A 22,415-nucleotide genomic window follows, 5' to 3' on the forward strand; every position below is an offset into this window, starting at 1 on the left:
CCTTAGTCTCGTACTATCTTTGTCTGACATATTAGCGAGACAGCGACAGCAGGAGTATTAGACGTTACACAAACTGATCCGATGAATTTGTTCCATATTAAATATAATTCTAAGCTATGCGTTGGCTAAACATCAATGAATTTCGTGTATAATTTTTAAAATATATATGTATAATTGCGCAAATTCTAGCACTTGTTTGAGGTCTGATTTTAACTCTAGCGGCATCATGAAGACACTTTGTATAAGGCTCAGCTTGTCTAGCGCATGGGCTCTTCGAAGCTTAGCTTAGCTTCGAAGAGAATCTATTGCTACAACCAGCTTGTTAAGCTGTGTAATTGAATTACATTTACTTTTACGTAAACGTCTTTCCACTGTCTTTAATATCTTGTTAAAAATTTAAAAATCCTACTATTTATTAGTGGTGTGGCAACATATATGCATAGCTTATTGCGTATCTAATCGAAATTTAACGTACATGCTCGGATTATTTATTTAGAATTAGAATAGAAAGCTTTGTCCCTGCCCGGACCTGTTTGTACGGTTTAAAAGAAAAGCCAAAATAAAAAGGAAAAATAAAGGTGAATAAAGAAACAAAAATAAATCATACATAAAAATTAATGTATTCTATTATCAATAACATAAGGTATAGTTACACAAATAATAAAATTAAAGGAAAACAAATTTATACATAATCCTTAACGCAAATAAAAAAAAAAACAAATTATACATGCTATCAACACAAGATACTAATATAAAAAGAAAACAGTATTTTACAATTTCCTAAAAATCACCTATAGCTTAACTATCCAGCGCTCCCATTCGTTCAACTTACAATAAATTGTAGATAATTTGGTATTGATTTTAGGACTCATTCCAATTGAGATTTAATTGATTTTAATTTGATTAGATTCATGTGCGTAAATCAAAGAGGTACCGACCTACGTGACGACAACACACAATTGTCAAATTATGCCTTATCAATAAACTATAAGGTTCGTAACGAGGAGCTACATAAATACGGTACCATTGCAAATAAAAATTAAAATAGTCTTAAAATAATAAAAGCAACAAAACGTAATGAAGATTAGACACATCCGTAACGTCAATTTAGAACTAAGATAACAAAAAACCAAGTACAGTGAGAGTTTCCAAAGAGATACATGAAATTTTGTCAACTTAAATAAATAATTGATAGTTAAAAATAACAAAATAAAATCCTAAAACGAATGTCCGAAACAGGTGCGTCCGTTAGAATTGCGAATGTAAGACAGAGGCGAGCATTCCTAAACTCTGTTTAGTTTCCGAGATAAATTCCAATACACTTTCAGAATGTTCTGGTCCCAAAATTAACATATAAAAATGTGCTTGGTTTAAGAAATGTTTATACATTTACGTCGTGCGCATTCTGAAACATGTAATAATTTATTGAACATTCTGAGATATAAAGGAACTGGTGTATGCACGCTCTAACTTAGCCGCAATCTAACGTAATTTAATAATTTAAGTAATCTTCGCTTCAAGGTAACCGATAATGCGTCAATAAATAAACAATTAACTAAAAATATAAAAACATTTGTGCGGGAAATAAGTACCAATATATTTGTGATGCTGTGGCTTGTAAGCCTTAAGTTTTTAAGTAGAGAATCGCTTTTCGCGCTGCAAGCTCCACCGTCCAGTTCAACACAAACCATTCCGAGCCAGGCCTTCACTCGCGCCATTTCTTAACCGAACTTTATTATGTTATCTCCACGTCACCTTAACTATAAATATAGTTTACAATATAAATTAAAATAGAGTGAAAACTACACATTTCTAACAATATACTATGTACAAGGCATCTCTTGTCACTTAACAACGTCAGCGTGGACGCACGTCGCCGCCACCTACACTCTTTCTATAAACGTCCATACAAAAACCTATCTGGCACTAACATGTATATTCATTACAAAATGTATAATATAATATTATGTATATACAATCACAACATAAATTTGATAAACAACCGAGAGATATATAATTTATACTGTTCATTGGTGTCACGGATTTGTCTGCGAAATTATTGATGTCGACATTTCTTGTACTCTTCGTAATTGTGTTAAACAAATATTTGCACTTATCTTTATAGAATCAAACTGTTCAGCCGATTTGTTCTATATTTTCTTCGATGAATGGCATGGCCGGGACTGCGTTTTGAAGTTCTAGCTTGTCTAAGAGTATTATTGTCGCTCTGAAGTGTCGCAGTCGCCGGAGATCTACGAAACGAGAAGCGAAGAGTCTTCGAACCGCTTGCGACCATTGATATCCTACGATTTTGTCCCCAAATCATTTGATATGTATACGAAAACATGTTCTGACATTAGGACGTGATAGTAAGCGAGTTTGCTCAAACATTGTTCTGCATCTCATCTACATAGGAACATTCACGATATATAAATTGTTCGTCTACACCAAGAAATTAATTATTATGACATTATATTAGGTACGATTCTGTAAGTAATCTGACCCCAGCATCTGATCAAAACTCATATCGTCAAACACGCCTTCAGTTATAAATTTCATAATAAAAGTGACAGAATCGACCGATGTCGGTATAACAATTGTTCGTCCAATCGAACCGTCGAGAAAAAAAACTGCTTAAGATATAACCTCACATACAAATTCACTCAAGAGTAAAGCGACAGAAAGTTATTGCGAAGTAGTACAAAGTGATCCCATACATGTTGAGATATTATAATATACTCGATTGGCCCACGTGCGCTCAAACGCCGTAAATTCCGGAGCAATTCGTATCATGTTCCCGAACGAGACATTTCCAAGATAGGGTTAAAGAAACACTTAAGATATGATTACTCTATCACTTAAAGTTAGCGAGACGACTCGCCGTTGCTAGGCAACGTAGCTTATGTACAGTTCCTTACAATTTTACAATGTATTTTGTATTTTTTGGTCGTAGTTTTGGGAAGAGAACGTTAACGAAGACAATGTGAGTCGACGCTGGCAATTTCTGGTGTTATGTTCTCGCGATTGATGTTTTATATTTTTCATCAATAGTATTGTCTCTTTCATGTCTAGTGCAACAAAGAGAGAAGAAAATACATTAGTTCACTAGGAATTCAATCAAAACATTTTTACAGCATTTACGCGAAAATCGTCAATTATGTCCGATTAATTCATGACGCTATTACATTACTGTGGCAATCGTATAAAATATATAATAACATAATTTGGATCAATGGAAGATTTATACGTACATAAAAAAATATTTATAAAAAATGATAATTGTAAAACATCTCGAATGTACGCAGCGTGTGTTCGCAATCATTCAAGACAAAAATCATTTAAAGCTAACATCAAACTACATAGACAATCATTATACATAAATTTATTAAATATCAAATTATTATTAACATTATTTGCCTTAAGTCCCTTGTTTTGGTTCTCATTTGCGTAAATGTAAGTCTAAACAGCAAAATACTTATCGTTGTTCAGTTTTGTTGTCTTCATAAATCGTTTTAGTTTTTCTCGTTCAAAGCATGAAAATATATAAAAATCCTTACATTAGCATATCTTGCTGGTTAGACTTGTTTATATATAGGTATCATTCGGGGCGGAATATAACAAAATTTACTTCAAGAATTAACTATAATTTCGCATGATGTTATGTGACGATAATATGTACACGATTCTCAAGTATTATAGGAAATAAAAAATATAATTGAAACTATTTCATATAAATATGCATAAAATCAAATATACTTTTAATATTTTTACTAATTGCGGGAAGACTCACTACTTGTCTACGGCCAGTTGTAACTCGGTCAAAACGTCAAGGTTGGTGTGTCGCGCCAATGAATTCGTTGAATCTAACCATAACAATATTTTATACTTATCAATGACTTGATAAATATACTTGGCTATTGGCGAATTATGACCATTGTTGTCACACATCTGATTGCATAAATACATCTTCCAATGTTATATCACATTAGCATTAATCCATTTTGGATCGATTCCTTAAAGTGTTGCCTACATAAAAAATCAATACTAACGTGAAGTTTCAAAATTGCAACTGGACATTTAGCGTTGATATTGCGCCAGTAACTCGTACAGTCCATAATAAAAGGTACTCATCCAATTTCGTTGAGCCGTAGAAATTTCTAGACGTGTCACTAGTCACATCGGTACAAAACAGTCAAGACAGAGTCCCGAGGCACGGACGCGGCCGCTAGATGGCGTGCGGTCACTCGCGATGGTGCGCGCTCTTCAGAAGGGAGATGGCGTATCTCACGTACTGCACAAGATGGCGGAACGTCGACGACAGAGACAAGGGTCCGCATTTCCGGTCCACCGCTATGAACAGATCTGAAAGAGAAACATTAGTTATGGCAAATGTGTTTTGAAAAAAGTTTTAGTTTAGTTAACCTTTTTGAGAAATACTACATTGACATTAGCCATAAACAAAAAAATATTTATTTAGCAATTTTCATATAAAGATGCAATAGTACAAAAATAGCCAAGATTAAGTAAAAATTTGAAGTTAAGCAGCTCAAATCAAAGAATGGCAAATATGGATTTTTAAAAAATCAAAAATAGTGTCATAAAAAAAACCAAACGACAGAGAGAGCAAATAATAATAAAAAACAAACCTTGATTAGGCCTAAGCCTGCAGAGGCAGTCTGCCTGCTCCCACAAATCGTGCGCCACATACAGGAACGTGTAGTACTTGGTGAGCTGCAGCAGCGCGTGGTGCGCGTGCGCAGGCACCGAGTGCGCCAGCGAGCAGTAGCCGGAGCTGCCGCCGGACGCCACGGACGCGGCCGAGACTGACCCCACTGAGCCCACTGACCCGCCCGGGCTGGGCGTGGGCGACAGCGGCGACGCGGCGGCTTCGGCGCACGCGGGCTGGCGGGAACATGCGCACAACAACTATGTTACACGCCAATGCGTTATTGTTATAACATATGGAAATGTAAAAGCGTATATCGTCGTGTAAGTTCTATCACGACGTATGTCATTTTTAGCATTTTTGACATTTTTTGTGTCTATACTAGCGGCACGTCCCGGCTTCGGTCGGATAAAAAACGTGATAAATCGTACTCCTAAACCTTCCACAGGAACCACACTCCATTAATGAAAATCGCATGAAAATCTGTGCAGTCGTTTTTAGATTTATCGCGAACAGACAAGCAGACAGACGCGGAAGAGGACTTTGTTTTATAATAAGCGTCTATATAAAATTAATCGGTTTAGTCCTGAAATATTGCTAAAAATGACTTATGTGGTGATAGGAAATAAACGACTGTTATGCTAGATAAATACATGTTCACTTTTAAAATAAATAATATTTCTAATATACAGTCGACGACACATCAACCTAACCAAATACATTTCACATACGCCTCTATTAGCGCGGCGTAAAGCTCAATGCATGGTAACATGACATGCGGTCGCGTACAAGGTGTAATTTTCAACTTCAGCTGGAAGGATAGCAATTCAACGCTGGCGTGGCAATTATTTTCGAAAATCTTTGAGTGCTGTTATGTTCCTTACTAAACCACAACCTAAACCTAAGTTACTATCTCAAGGGTACTTTCCATCCAAGTGAGGTTAAAACTTGACTTAAAAACTAGTAACATATATAATAAACAGTAGATAAGTTAATATGCATCAGAATTTAATTTTTTGTAATGTCAATCGAAAAAACTTTTTATTATTTCATCATATGGAAAACAAGCGGCGCGTCCCAGCTTCGCTCGAGTAAAGACATTATAAATTATACACCAAAACCTTCCTTTTTTCAAAGCCCGCATTCATAGTGACAGACAGCGATAAGGGATTTTGTTTTATACTATGCATTGAAGAAAAAAAAAAACAAATAAAAAGTTTACGATCCTCACCTTTTGTTGATATTCTTGAACAATTTTGTTGTACTCCTTCACTTCACGATTATACATTTTGAACATCCGCAGGTACAAGAGAGCTTGCACTCGCAGGCTGTAACAAAATTATACGTTACATTATGCTACAAAAAATATTCATATTACGCACGTACTTCCACTATTGACTATTTGTATGGATAAATATGTATGTTTTTTTTTTATTATATTATATAATTAAATATAAATACTATCGGACAACAATAGCATTGCTGCAGGCAGGTGGTCCGTTTGTAAAATCACAGCCGAATCTTGAAGAAGCCGAAGTATTTTAGGTTTGTTTTATACGTTGATAGCTTCGCAGCGACACAGACACGCAAAGATTAGAGCGAGAGTGAGAGATGTGCAATGTTGTAGATCACCTGAGGATGTCCAGCTTGTTGAAGGTGGAGTGCGGGGAGGCGCGGTACCGCTGCGGCATGGAGTGGATGGACTTGATGTACTCTATGGTCTCGCGGTACACTGTGAACGCGCCCTTGGAGTCCAACTCGCGCAGTTCTAGCACTCGACCTGGTCAAATAAAATAATGTTAAAAATATACCGAAAATTTAACTGAAATACAACTGCTATTGGCTGGCAACACTTGGTGTTTCTCAACCGATATTGATCAGTATATTCGGTATTGCAATGGAAAAAAACGTGGTTCGTCAATAATGCTCTTCACTTTATTTACCAGTGAGCACGAAGCAGAGCACAGACTCGAGGTACAGCATGACGCGGGCCAGCGGCTCCTGTTCGCTGACGGCCGCCTGCCGCAGCCGCGTCGCCTCGTCCAGGTAGTATCTGCAACGACCATACGGTTCTATCACTACCACCACTCTGTCGCTACTAGTGCGCCTGCGCTGCTGTCTCGTTATTATTAGCTACATGTATTATTCTTTTTCATTGGTTGCAAACTTGCTTTCTAGTCTATGTCCTGGTATTTTTAGCGCGAAAATTTTTAATTAAAATTGAAAATCAACCGTGGTGGTAAATAATAACACATTTTACGTGTTTTAAGACATATTTCATAATATTATCAAGCAGCCTATCCTTCATTTCTTCTTTTGAAAATTCATGAATATTTCTTAAATAAATCATCATCAGAAATTATCTGGATAAAACCGGATTTTTCCCAGAACGTTTCCTTTGAAAGGTTCCGAAGAAATTTTAAATTTAGAATTGCACAATAAAGCAAGAGAATTCGAAAGAGAGCTCAAAGTAGGACTTTCAAATGTAGGGAACAATACATACTTGTGGTCGCGGTCCTCGTCGGACAGCGCGTCGGACGGCAGCCGCTCGAAGTAGGAGAAGTAGCGGATGGTCTCCCCGGACCCCGTCCGCTCGTGGTTCGTCGCCGCCACCACCTCCTGCGACACGACTCAACGGTTAGCACGACAGTTTTCATGTCCGTGACGTAGCAGACAAACTCCACCGTCGCGCATAGACCACGTATTGCGCGAACCAGCAAGTTAAGTCGAGAACTAATGGTAAAAAAAATTACGTAGAGAACAAACATAGATTGTGTCCGCTGCTTTTCTTACCTCGCAGATCGTAAAAGTCAATCAAAGGAAGAGCTATAAACTGGAGATTCATCTCATAGGCGATAAACTAAGCAGTCTATCATTATTGAATGTCAGTTCCACCAACAGAGTGCGGAGTGCGGGACACGATAGTCACCTGGTGCTGCGGCGGTCGGTCGCTGCGCTCGCGCTTGGCGGGCGCGGCCGGCGGCCGCTGCAGCGCGCGCACCAGCTCCCGGCGCAGCCGCGACAGCGGCACGCGCACCACCAGCCGGGACCTGATGCTCACTGAGGGACATCACGATAAACATGTTCATTACTCGTATACGATTATCCGTCTAAATAAAAAACATTTTACTCTACAATTAATTGAGTTCTAAAGAAAAATTCTGGCCGTATAAAAAAAAATAAACATTAATTTAGAAAGGAAAAGAAATGTCCAGATTGTGTTTTATTGAAGTTTAAGAATATATTCCTTCTCTTGATAACTAACAGACCAGCAATTTCATCACTACAAGAGTTTTCAATTTTCTAAAGATTATACTATAAATTATACTTCTCAAAAGTAGATACTTAATTTGTTTTAAAGATTTTTAACATGACACGACATCACTTTTTAGTAAACACAATTAACTATTTCTTTAAATCTCTTTCTAACATTACAAACATTATTAAATGTTTTAACTCACCATTAGAAGAAGCTTCTACCAGTCTCTCGGATCCCCGTCCCAACTTGAGTCCAGAGCCGACATCCGCTTCCGCCTTCACGTACCTATCCGTCTGGATACGATCAGACATCTTATCCGCACTAAGCCTATCCATAACTTTATCCTCCAACTTCTCAATTCCCATTTTGTCGTCTATCCTCTCAACTTCATCGGATAACCTCATTTTCTTTTTCCTCTCTTCGATTCTTTCCCGCTCTATCGCCGGTCGTATCCGTTCGGCCGGCGTTCGGTCGGAAGGCATACGTCTATCGACCATCCGTTCGGTGGATATCCGATCCGGTGGCCGTTCGTTTGGTATCCGGTCGTTCGATGTCCTCTCTGTCTGTATCCTTTCTCTATCCGTAGGTATCCGTTCTGTGGGTATTCTCTCCCGCTCCGCCGGTAATCTATCTCTTTCTGTGGGTAATCTGTCCCGCTCTGTAGGTAACCTGTCTCTGTCTGTAGGTATCCTCTCTCTTTCTGTAGGTAACCGGTCTCTGTCTGCAGGTATTCTCTCCCGCTCTGCATTTAACCTCTCGCGTTCTATAGCTAATCTGTCTCGTTCTGTGGGTAATCGTTCTTGTAATCTCTCCCGTTCTCTCTCTCTTTCTGGTAATCTGTCGGCAGTAATTCTGTCCCTTTCCTGTCGGTCCTGGAGCCTGTGGTCCCTGTCGCGCCTGGCGTCGTCGTGCGGCGGCGACACGCGCGCGAGGGCCTCCTCGTTGCGGCGCTCGGAGGAGCGCTCGCGGTTCCTCCGTTCGTCGTCGTCGGCGCCCGACTCGGGGGCGGTGACCTCTATGATGGTCACTTGCCCCTTGCCCTTCCCCCCTTTTCCCTTGCCCCCTTTTCCGCCCTTCCCGCCGCATTCGTCACCTTTCTTCGGGGTAAAAACCTAGAAATAAAATATAAGAACTTTAAGGAATAAAGGAAATGTGTCAACTATTTACTGTACGATATGATATTTTTGTCACGCCTTTATTGCAACAATATCTCTCTGATAATAATAAAGGGTTGACCAGAAATGAAGATTTTGTAAAAATCCTTTTTGTCATTTTTTCCAGCAAAAGTATTGCAAAATATAATACTACACCTATAAGACATAAACCATAATTTAGATCATACAATAGCCCACATACCTGAATACTAAAACAGCGTAGCTGCAATAATTACCTTTACAACTCCGCTATACGACTTAATGCTTCTTTAAGGTGTCATAAATACCGTATTACGAAACCCATTGTTTGTATGATTTATTGCATATGTACACTACAATGTATTTTTACGGGTTTTAATTTCGTTGTTTGAAAAACTTCATTTACAGGATATTTAGTATGATGCGCCAGTTTGTAAATATTATTTTTAATTATTAACTATTTTATAAACAAAGCTATCATATTGTTAAGCTAACGGTCGACAAAATCCAATTTTTAGAAATAATCAAATTCTAAAAAGCTTCCAATATAAAATGTACCTTGCGGAAGATGTGCGTCTTGTTGTCCTGCACGGGGAGGTGCGGCGGCGGGTCGGGCTCCGCGTCGCTGTCGGCGGCGGGCGGCGCGGGCGGCGGCGCGGGCGGCGGCGCGGGCGGAGGCGCGGACGACTTGCGCGGCCGACCGCGCTTCTTCTTCGGCGGATTGTCCTCGTCCATCGCCCGCGACTTCGGCGGCCGACCGCGCTTCTGTCCAGTTGGTTGTACGCGAGGTGAGGACTGTTAGGAATAATCATTATTTTAGTGAAACTTGCTTGTGGATTTTTTATTTCTTATTATGTGTGTTATTGCTGACACTGGTTTCATTAAAATTGCTTATAGACATCTGATAAGGACAACCATAGATTCGTCTAGTGACAATTGTCTCATATAAGCTTGTGAACTAACCAGTCTTTATACCTCCCTCACAACACACGTTATGAAAAATACATTACATGAGTCAGATTGATTGAGATACATGAGTCATGTGGCAAAAGTAGGGCTCGTAGATATAAGACTACTACCTTCAAAGCTTCATATCCCTATATGAAGCTTTGATAGGTGACAGTATTCCCAAAACGAATTAACACCATGCAAAAAACCTAGTCATAACATCAGAACCAAATCTTCTAAATTTAATTGGGTATGTATTTCTTTATACAGTTTCCGGGCTTCGGCCATCACAACAGAATGTAATAGGGAGCATGTAAAATAGCGAAAGAGAGAGAGGGACTATAACATGAAGAATACTGACAGCATTGTGCGCCCGCGCAGTTTCTTCGTCGCTGGAAGCGGCGGACGCTCGGTTGGCAAGCGAGCGCCGTCTGCGCACCGCCACCGGCGACGGCGACGACGCCTCCGAGTCCGACATATCCGAGATTGGACTCTGTGGGCAAGAGATAACACTCATTTTAGCATGACATACACTAGTGAATACTGCGTCCTACATAATTTTGAAGCAAATATCTGTTGACATTCTCATTACAGATTAACGTCATTCTGAATCAAAGGACAGCGATGTTCGAAATATTTCTGTTAATATTAACACATAGAGATAATAATCCGATTACCACTAACCACGCTGTGGTCTATAATCATAAAATATAGTTTCTAGGCATAATATCTTGTTTGTTGCGACAAGTCCTGACATTTAAGTGGTAAGTGTTAGTAGATAACATCAACCTACGGCACATTAATTTTAATGGGCTTCCATAAATTTCACTTGTAGCTATTATGACGTTCAATTGAATAGCAATGTTCAACAAATCTATGACGCAAAAAAGATTGCTTGATGCTAAATTTGATTTTTATTGGCGTTGAAAACAGTACTCACAATGCCTACTGATGAATATAACTCTTAAGGGTCTGTTTCATAGCTTGCTGATAAAGTATCTGATAGCGTGTAAGTAACTTATTGAACAGATAGCGTTAAAAATTAGTTTCACAAGTTTTGCATTGGGCTAACTGGCAAATAAGTTCAGGAAGATATATCTCGCAGATAATCTGTCAGATTACTAGATGATTATTTTATCTGAAAGTGGTCTAAGTATATTAGTAACTAGCGGCCCTCCCCGGTTTCGCTCGGATAAAACTATAATAAAAAAAAAGTATAAGTAAGTAAGCTTATGTCACTTCTGAGGGTTTTGTCTATCTCTCATAAAATATTTTGAGTGTATTCATTACAAACAAAAATACAAATCTTTTCTCTTTATAATATCTTTTCTCTTTTTAATACATCATTCGTCCATGAAAATAAACAAAATTATCACTAAGTTGATACGTATGTACCTATTTCTTATTAATATGAAATCAGCCTCACCAATAAACAAACATCGGCGACAACAAACAAATCTCACCTCCAACTCTATAGACATAGTGTTTCTAATGCCGTGGATCGCATCAATCACGGGACAGATCAGATATTTGAACCTCAAGAATTCGCGGGAAAGTTCCGGGGTATTCCCTCGGGAGTGCCACACGACCCCGGCCTCCGCCTCGGCCAGGACTCGGCTGAGATGACATTTGAGGAGGTCCCATTTGATCAATTTCTGACGAATTTTCTCCCTTCGAGCTAGCTTGCCGTGACGGTATGCGGGATGCATTTCATTACATTTAAGTTCCACACTATAGTAGCAACGATTTCTATACTCAAGTGTTTTTGATACTGTTTTTACAGACACGTGACACACAGTTTTTGAACGAGATTTTTAATAGACTTCAAAAAAAGTAGGTTCTCAATTCGTCGCGGTCGTTTGTAATTTTAATTAATTAATTAACGAATGATTTTATTGTATTACATTTTAGACGCACTAGTAAAAATGTTGCACTGTATCACAGAGTAGACTTTAGTTAATGATATCTGTATCCAATACTAACGAAAAGGCACGCTTCAGTTCAAATATAACAATTGATTACAAGATTAATTTCGCACACATCTTTTTATACTATAATATTATTATACATTGACGCGCCAACCGAGCGGCTGCAATAAGGCACGAATGTAATTCGAGACGCAAGACAATGTCCTGGGAATGTGATTATGTGACAGACAGGCGAACAGATCCCTAATACGGGGAACGTACCCGTATCTGTAAGCGGGCACCTTGGTAATGAAGATACCTATTTGATGACTAAGGACCCTGAAGGCCATATTCCTATGTTGTTGATTGCACCGCACTACATTGTAAAAATACAAGTCAACGTATATAATAAGATCTTCGTGATCTAAACTTTTGTTTTCTATATCTAGTCCGGCTCCCGAAACTATAGAGGCAGTTGGAAGGATAAAGTTTACAAAAAATATCCAACCAATTGAGTATGTAATTGTTTAGGTAACTATGGTTTAGGTGATTCTAAATTAAATTACGTGAAGACTGTTCTCTCTTTTAACATTATCCGAGTAAGTATGCTGAAAATCTAACCTAAAAGTTGAATTTCCACAAGAATAATAATAAAAATAGCTAAGTCAACGTTAATGGTACGATTGTGACGAAAGTTTATTTGCATACACTAAAATGTGCCTTGATTTACATTATTTACGATTTACTTGATTTATGTTATTAACAGCCAAATTCACGGCCGCGCGAAGTTGGTTAGAAACCACGACGGGCGTTGACTGGGCAGCGGAGTTTTCATCGACTTACTAAACGCTATTTCTACGATTGAAACTAAAAACACGAATTTACCGGTTTCCCCTTAACGTCAGCCAGCGCATGCCTAAGCTCCTTCTCATCGTAGGTCTGTTCAGGCGGCTGCGCAGGCGGCGGCGCGAAGTTGGACAGCGACCACGACGAGCGTTGAGCGGGCAGCGGGGCGGGCGGCGGCGCGGTCGGCAGCGGCGTCGGTGTCGACTCGGCGGAGGAGGACTCGCTCTCCGAGTCTGAAGGGGAGGAACTGCCGGAACTGGGACTGGCTGACGCGATCGGCGTTATTAAACTGAAAATGGACGGATATTATAATCGCGATGATGGTTAAACACAAGTTTATTTGTTAGACAAATTAAACTGTTCGACTTTCAATATTCATTTCGCTACAACTTTTGTACAGCTGAACCGATTTTGACCAAACATATCTAAGATTAACCACCGCATAAATATTAGCTATTAAATAAAAAAACCGCATCTAAATCGGTTCATCCGTTGATTAGCTACGGCGCCACGTACACAGACGGACAGACAAACTTATAAAATCCCTCTTTTTGCGTCGGGGGTTAAAAAATAGGAACAAACACTCACGGATCTAGGCTGGTGGTGGTGGCGGCACCGACCTCGTCATCACTTTCCGACAACACCAGGTCCTTGTTCACCACGTCACTGGAACGGGAAGATTCCAGATCAATCCGGATATTTATTAATTTACACATATTCTAGACTTAGTCAAATATTTTAGTCAAGATGACCAACTGTATATATCAATATTTACTGGACGACTTCGTCTAATTTTCTTTCCCTGTAAAACGAATCTAACAGGGTTATTGATAAGTGTGTTTTGTCACAATCGCACTTTACAACACTTGACATTCACAAAACGACACAAAACATACTTTAACTTTTTTAAAGAATAATGGCCATTACTGGCCATTGCCTAAAATAGGCACATGCCCTTTTTCGTGTACATCATCCTTCTTTGTACAACACGTCGTATTAAAATTACGTTATGTAAATTAAAGTACACAAACAATAGTGGCACGAAAACCCTTTCTTTGTTAAAAACATTTTGAAGTTGAAATACTAATAGACCGAGGGAATGGAATAAACCTTTTTTAAGTTAGAAACTAGAGCTAACATGATTTTATCATATTCTTCTGAAATATTAAGATTCAATCAGTTCAGATTCAATCAGTAGTAACCCTATAGCCTGATGATGATGTATCTGTATCTATAGATAGCTTGTGTCATAATAAAATTGTCTGTAAAACGTCAAATGCGCAATATACGTTTGGTCGAATCTATGCCCACCACCAGATTACAGAAGTAGGTTAATCAGAATAATAAATATTGAGGGTCAACACTAGCGCATGTAGCGCCCGTGTGCAATCAATACCCTGGCGCCCTCTTGTATCATACAGATATCACCTCGGTCTTCATCCCTTAGGGGGTAGACAGAGGCGAGAGTTGTGAAACTCGAAGGCACCGTTTAGCTGTATGGTCCAGGTGAAGCCGTACTTGGGTTTTAATACTTACGGTGACGCTGAACTCCTCGAGTTTGATATCCGGTCGTCGATACCTGGAAACAAAAAAGAACTTAGTTTTAGTATAAACAGTTACCACAACATATTTTTGACCTATATATATTTTTTAAATAAAGAGCACATTCTGTTTGGAGTACATCAATATTGGAGAAAAGAGCGGCTAAAATCTCCATAGGTATTCCATTCCTTCCACAATCGAATTGACATTATTTTTTTGTATAATCACAGTATAAAAATAGATCTAGTCTAGTATATAGAATGGCTACAACCTGCTATTCCTGCCTACTTCCTGAAATCATTCCTTACTGAACAGGAAGTAGATCCTGCTAAGTGGAACTAGCGTGAACAAACCAAACTCGGCCTCGCTTGTACGTTCCAGAACGCACTGCGATTATGGCGCCAACCCTGACTAAGCTCGCTCACGCAGCTGTATATATGTTCATTTATTCTCGAACTCATGTGTATAAAACTAACAACGTGTTCTTTTCATACATTTTGTCAGGAGTGTGTCCGACTGTGGGAAAATATATAATCTTTGGTAAAGAATTTAAATTAGATTTGCAGTAAAATACGACGCAGTGTCTATTTTTGTTTAATGATGTCCATTGTTCGAAGTTTTTGAGATGAAGATGATTGATGAATATTCAAACAATATAGCGTCTAAAATTTAACTGTCTATTCTTACTTTACTGCCATTGATTTAAGAGCTAAAATTACGCAATACTTCAAAGTATATAAATCGCCAGCTAATACATTAATTTGACGAAATTATTTTGAAATTGAGCAAAAAATCCCTACGCCTATCAGTACGTAAGTTATTTTACGTATTTAACAAAAACAAGCCATACATGTGCTAGTGCCATTTAAATTCTTACAAAAGGAATTTTTAAATTAATTAAGTATGTATTTAATTAAATAATTTATAAGTCATTTCGCATAATTTATTTATCTGCATTCCTAGTTCTAAAATAGCATGGACTTAATTGACGCAATTATGTAGTTATAAATTCGTTACGAACCTTTTAGCTATTTCATACTAGCATATATGATTTGAGTTTTTTTGCCAATATTAAATAATAGTATAAATGTAAGCACTCAAAACAACTACTAACATGCGGTCACTTATAATTCCAATGAATGGTACACAAGTAACATGAGTGCCATACTCGAGAAAGGGCATTGTTTATTTAGGCTCACCATCAGCTCAACACCACAGATAAAACTGACCCTTACGGCATTCGAAATAGAGTCGACACCAATAAAGTTCGATACCCCGTTTATAAACAGTTGGAAGTTGTGTGTTTGTTTAAACGATTTAAGCGCGTAGACGTAAACTCGGTGTTTTGAAGGGCTTCCGCGTAACAATGATTAGTTTGTATTAGCTGTGCAAGAAAATACATATTTATCCTCTAGAGATAGACAGTGAATGTATAGAAATAGAAACGCCAGGCAGAATCAAGGGCAGGGGGAGGCCTGCCCTCGGGCCGTCGACCCATCGCCGTCGCGCCTCCATTTCAACCTTCCAAAGGGCCACGAAATCGTCAATATATATTTTTCAACGACCTTTTCGGTTGGTCGTTACACCCTGACACGCTATTTGTAGACGTAATTAAGAGTTTACCATCTGGGTATTTAGTTTTGTTTGAATAATCAGCTACATTATTCGATCACATCACACACACACACACACCGTTTGAAAATCTAACAAGCACAGCCAGAAAATAGATTCCTGCGTATTTTTGAATTATTAACTGACAGGGTAACCGCCGGGCATTGACTGATGTTGATGGGACTTCTATGAAGAAGCCAGTTATATGAATAACTGGCTGAATATTATGTCGCGTGGGGTCACACGTACCGCTGCTTTAAAAAGGTGTCGGGTTGTGCGACATTCTTTGTTTTTGAACGCGTCACGTGCCACGCAAACGTGAAAAATTCCAACGGGTTCACGTGGGCTGGGGAAGTTTCCATGGAACTGGGACAAATTTGGGTATGAATATTTTATTTATTTCAGAGTTTTGGACGAGTACATTATTTTCGCATTAATCTAATTTACGATGGATGAGGAATTGGAGATCTGTTTCAAAGCTTTTCTTTCTTGATCTTAGTATCGGCAAACTCAAAGATTTATTTAACTGTGTTCTAATTGGTATTAGAATATTGTTTCTCTGAATAAAATCAGCTAGATGAATAAATGAAATGTTGAAGCGGCTTCCGAACTTTCCAAGTCATAAAGGTTGTGTGAGCAGTGAGCGAATGTTTCTCGGAAACGTTACAAACCCATAGATAGCGCTTGAAAGTCAACGAAATCGGATAGTTTATTTTATACGTATTAGTCTGAAAGCTCACTTCGTAGTCAACTTAGTAATTTGGCATCACTATAGTTTGTAAGAATCCATGATCTAGTGTCAAAATTCCTTGCTATGATTCTTTTAATGTTGTCATAAAAAAATCCATATTCATAAGTATATATAGTACTGGATCTGGTGTATTTTTAATATAAAGTATATGTTTTAAATTTAACTGGTGCAAGTTCGGCGAGTGACACAAATATCAATCAGGATGTTGGTAAAGACCGTTCATTTTACAACTGTTTAGTATAGAGCGTTGTGTATGTGCTTATTGTACTTATGTACGTTTCTTCAAACACATATAGCTTTGAAAAGATTTGGAAATTTTGAAGTTCAGTCAATTATAATTTCCACTCAAAGTCTGTGCGACGTGTGATGAGCTGAATCGAACGATTTGTACATTACATTTTTTTTTATATTTGTGCTACATTTTACTAATATAAATAGTAGATCAACATAAAATAATCATTTTTCATTCATATTATTAAAAATCGTTTTCTCTCTGATGTCAATTGACATGGGCAATCGAGCTGTAAGCTCACGAACTAAACGTCACGTCAGCCGTAACACGATCGTAGAAGGTTCCCATGCCAACACGCGCGTATGGACGTTCCTCGTTAATTTTATTAACGACCCGATTGAAATTACGACCGACGGCTTATCGACTTCTCTTGTTATTGTAATTCTATTTAGGGCTAATTTATGGAGGAGCTGACGGGTGACACTCGATCAAAATGGTTCAAATGTTTCAGTTACGTCCCGGACAATAGGAGGTAATATTAAGTTTATTTTTGAAAATCGTCCTTATATTTTATAAAACAAAGTTCTCTGCCGTTTCTGCCTGTCTATTCGCGATAAACTCAAAAACGACCGCACGGATTTTCATGCGGTTTTCACCAATAGATAATGTGGTTCCTGAGGAAGGTTTAAGTGTATGTTTTTACCTGAGCGAAACCGAGACGTTCCGCTGCTAGTATTACTTTTAAAAAATATTGTTTACGCTTAATATTTAAATTATTATTACGCCTAACTTACGTTTATGTTTATTTATAATATTGGTAGGACATTTTTAATAATGATGTATTCGTCCTCCTAATTTTTTATATATGTATAAGACCTATATTTGTTAATTGACGTCCTTGGAGAAAAGGCTGCGGTGAAGTTTGTTGCGCCGCTTCTTCTTCACCTGCGCTTTGGAAGCCGGCAGTAGACTTAGTTTAAGTAATTTTTTTGACGTCAATAAGTTATGTATATCAACCTAAATTGAATAAAGAATTTTGAATTTGAATTTGAATTTAAGCTGACATTTATATTATATTTTAAACAGTACTTATGTTATTATCTGAACTAAAAAATATTTATTTGTACAAATAGTATTAATAGTAGTAATAATATTTGTATCTGATATATCTGTAGATCTGTGTACTGTCTATCCTCTATCAGAATAGATGATTGCAGATATATCAGATACAAATAAATAGTGATCGTGAAGCTTAGTCAAAAGTTAGGAGTCAAAGGGATCATTGAGAAATTAAACCTTCACAGGTACTTTTTCACGACAAATCTTTAATTAGTTTTCTTTTTCTCAAAAAGCTACATACTACTGGCTTACGAAAGCTACGATGTGGAAAGCTCGATACGCCTGCGTTGATTATCAGAATTAAGCACTAGGTAAGATGTTGCGGCGTACCAAATCGGACGTCATGCATTGCCAACGACGGGAGATGCGACCATAGTCCCATAGATCGAAACAAAATACAAGATGCGGCACTGCGGCTAGCTCGAATAGAACATTACAATCAATCAAGTTATCGCGTCGTCACCGCCGACAAAATGTATATGGAAAATTACTTATCAGTTGAGTTTTCTTACGATAGAGGCGCTGTATGTTCTTTTTCCATACAAATTTTGTCGATAACGAGTCGATTACGTTCGGAAAATGTTCACGTTAGCCCCAATAGGAGATTTTAACTTTTTGCAACCATATGTTATTTTGCAACTTGAACGTTTCGAGACTAAATGAATATAAACCTCCCCTAAATGTCGACTTAAAAAATTGTACACTATGTGAATATTTTTAGAGATAATTTGAGTCTCATTTGTAACAATCAGATCATTGACACATCAAAATAAACAACATTGTTGTGAGAAAAATATCGACAAATAAACGTGTGTGCTGTATTTGAACACACAAGCAATTTGATATATGTAATTAATGTTAGAATACAATTTAGTCACCAACCGACTGACATGACGACGGATGATGTCCATAACTCTATCTACTTTCAGTTCACGGTATCTCTAATTTTCTTAAATCTATGACACAGCAATAGGCCTTTTGTACACGTAGCGAGACCAAATTATCACGATTTCTTTGTGGACGTAATTCGATCGTTACATTCCACTGAAATGAGAAATAGATGTTCCCGCTTGTGGTCGTTATCCAAAACTAATCGGATTTGGTTGAAAATAACATTTTTAATATCACTCTCTTCGTTTTGAAGCTAGGAATTATAAAATCACCATTTTGACGAACAGTAATTATTGGACGGATGTTTTTACGCAGTCGAAAAGTGTCGACATTCTGCATCAAAGATGTGTCTACGCCATGGTGATTTTGGAAATAAAAGAGATATCGTTTTACTTTGCCGAAGCAGATTTATCATTGTCTTGTTAAGTTGCTGAATGCCTTTGGACACCGCCTTATTTGTTTCAAAAACAAAAAAAAATTGGGAAGTAAGTCATTGTTGTTCTATTAAATTGCGCAAGGGTTGGTGAAGACAAAGGTTTTTTTTTCCTGTTTACATTAAAATTTCGTTAATGGCACAGCGCAAACAACGTGATCTTTGTCGCAGTGTCCAATTTTGTTTATGATTTGTATAAAATGTTGGCTTCTTTCTTTCAATTTGACAACTTAAACGTTTTATCTTCGCATTTTATACAATTCATTCTTTGTCAGTTTTTAGACTTTACTGGAAGACGATTTCCAAGTACACCGTGCAAGTTTAGGATACGTCTCATCGGAGATGTAATTACTTCTTGGAAGGTCTTTTATACAATGAATGTTTACTTACTATGTTTATAATCATACAACATGTAACAACTTCAATCACAAGTTTAAAACTGGTATATAAATGGATAAGTGACGTGAATAATTCTTATGTAAGAGCAAAGATAGGGACGATGTGTGGAAGAAATAGGGGAGGTTTATGCCCAGCAGTGGGACATAAATAGATAACAAAAAATCATGAATTTTATGTATGTTTTGTGTTGTACAACATCAGCTATATACAGTCAACAATACATCAACCTATTCAAATACATTGCAAATTTGCCGCTATTACTGTGCCATAGGGGCTCATGCATGGTAACTTATGGTACGTAGTGATTTTACTTAAAATGCTTTTTGTGTTGCTTGACTATAGGCAATTAGCAGAACTAATCAAAATCATGTACGAAATCGTACGACTGGTCGATTACGAGCATTAAATCTAACTTAACGAGGCGTCTGCGCCTTCATCGGATGGTAATTAGCATTATTTACGAGATGGCAACACAATGCCGCCGTAAATAAGCTGATACCATCTCGGCCAGTCAATCGAAGAATCTTCCGATGTATTGGCCGTTTTGTTAGAAACACGTGTTCGGTCTGTATAGAATAACCTTCAGCTGAAGTCTCTACATATGATAATGACCGAAAGCGACCGAAAGGATTAGTATAGACAGAAAATACTACAGACAATTTTAGTAACGATAAATATACACTGTTTGAGACTCAACGGTGTTTTTTGAGTCTCAAGCAGTTGTTATATTTATTTGAGCAACAACTCGGAAGTAACTAATCATCATCATCTAATTTTTATATACTAACGGCCTATCCCGACTTCGCACGAGTAAAAACACAACAAATGAAACACCTAAACCTTCCTCAATATTCACACTATCTATCAGTGCATTTGACAGCAACAGACAGCAGACAGACAGACGCGGCAAAGGACTGTATGTAAGGATAAAGAAATATATAACGAGGCCCTTGTGGTAGTCAATATAAGACAAAAACAAGACATCTACAGTTTATAATTTAATCAAAGAATTCTCATATGATTTTAGACATAACATCTCCAACATAATGACTGACACATTGTGTACATGAAATCATTATCTTATTTTATTCTTATAGATGGATTGATTTATAAAAAGACCTGACACTACACTGCTAAGTGCCGGTCGCTAGTATGTGGTAAATTACAAGGCGGCCGTCATGCTTTCCATCAGAGTGGCGTAGCTACCAGAGGGTTTGACGGTGCACAGGGTTCCCCAAGATCAGAGGCCCTTAGACCCTGAACAGCGATTTTTTTGTCGAACTCTTTTATTTCTACTCAATATTTCGTATGAAAAATCTTGTTAAGTAAATGGTGCAATGAAGAGTTCATTTATCTATCTAAGTAGGTCCCAGATATTTTTTACATCCAGGGCCTATCGTTATCCAGCTATGGCGCATTTTTTTTTTATTTCCATGTAGAAATACCAGGTACGATTACCACCACAACGCCACGGTTCACACATTAAAAATGCAGCCGCCTTTGGACATTATAGAACACAGAAATGTATGATTGAGACTGTACCGTGGACAAATTATGGTGGTATGGTATTCAGCTACATTTGCAATGCATTCCACGATATCATATTGGAAAAAGCTACCAACTTAAACAATTAGTAAAGGGTGGATAAGTAGGGCTGCCAACATAGTTATGTTGTATAGTTATTAATATCATTGAGATACAAATATCTTGAAAAATAAATTAAAACTGAAATATAGTACTAAGTAATATTATACTGTTGTTTAAAACCTATTTTTTTTAGAAATAATACATTATATAGAACAATAAAGACATTTTTAAATAATAAAATCTTTGACAGTGGCTAGCTAACTATATTTTGTCTTCCGCCTATTGGTATTATTTTACGTAGATGGCTTATCATTTGTTTTTGAGATCTATTCTGTCATCATCTCAGTCATAACCAGTCCACTGCTGGATATAGGCAGCCATTTATAGCTGCCCCTCAACTCATTGGTACTTATATATTACTTAACTCTTGAAGTTAAGGTAGTAGATTTTAACATGCATTTAATTCAGCAGTAGTCCTTCTATCTCGCTCTTACTAATAGAAGATTAAAGAATAATTTAATAGACACCGTGTACACCCACAACAAAAGGTGATCACATAAATTGGAGATACGAGTACACCTTGCGCCTTGCGCCCCTCGCATTAAACGGAAGTGCTAGTCCTTACCTTATGAAGGATGTGTTAAGGGCTGAGCAATTATTTTTATTAGACGCCATTAAGGGCATTACGTGTGCATTTCGCGACATTAATGTGTACTTTGCCAAGTTTCATGCTAGATGTGTGACATCATTGTTTTATGTTATTTTATATAGGAAGAAAGAAAAAATCCATCGTATACCATACGCTGAAGTCGTATTCCTAATGGCCGTAGCCATTATGTGGAATGTAACACACAACACGACTTTCTTGGTTATGTTTTTGCATTTGCCTCCTAGCTGCTGATTAATCAACAAGAGTGCCGGTTTCCTCACTATATTTTCCTTCACCTGACAGAGCTGATCTGAGTGTGACATAAATTAGCCTTAGAAAACGGCTTTAAAGAATATTCTCATTTATTTCTCATATTCTACCAAGATTTCTAAAACGATCAATAACTTGTGGATGTAAGGAACTTAAAATTATTTATCATATT

General features: G+C 37.7%; 1 protein-coding gene across 4 annotated transcripts in view; it reads right to left on the bottom strand.

The window, feature by feature from the left end:
- Positions 1-601: 601 nt before the first annotated feature.
- lilli (lilliputian) overlaps positions 602-22,415 on the bottom strand; it is a 163,660-nt gene continuing 141,846 nt past the window's right edge. For 3 of the 4 annotated variants that reach the window (XM_053760096.2, XM_053760095.2, XM_053760099.1), the window contains 13 exons: positions 14,296-14,338; positions 13,348-13,425; positions 12,799-13,048; positions 10,368-10,499; positions 9,617-9,853; positions 8,128-9,037; positions 7,596-7,726; positions 7,170-7,285; positions 6,610-6,719; positions 6,299-6,446; positions 5,898-5,994; positions 4,647-4,926; positions 602-4,362 (listed from right to left, as the gene is read on the bottom strand). In XM_053760096.2, the coding sequence (XP_053616071.1) occupies positions 4,241-4,362; positions 4,647-4,926; positions 5,898-5,994; positions 6,299-6,446; positions 6,610-6,719; positions 7,170-7,285; positions 7,596-7,726; positions 8,128-9,037; positions 9,617-9,853; positions 10,368-10,499; positions 12,799-13,048; positions 13,348-13,425; positions 14,296-14,338 (2,654 nt within the window). In that variant the 3' untranslated portion in view covers positions 602-4,240. The remainder of the gene's footprint in view (positions 4,363-4,646; positions 4,927-5,897; positions 5,995-6,298; positions 6,447-6,609; positions 6,720-7,169; positions 7,286-7,595; positions 7,727-8,127; positions 9,038-9,616; positions 9,854-10,367; positions 10,500-12,798; positions 13,049-13,347; positions 13,426-14,295; positions 14,339-22,415) is intronic. The other variant, XM_053760097.2, reaches the window with a different exon arrangement.

Source organism: Plodia interpunctella, chromosome 20, assembly GCF_027563975.2.
Source record: "Plodia interpunctella isolate USDA-ARS_2022_Savannah chromosome 20, ilPloInte3.2, whole genome shotgun sequence".
NCBI classification, from domain to species: Eukaryota; Metazoa; Arthropoda; class Insecta; order Lepidoptera; family Pyralidae; genus Plodia; species Plodia interpunctella.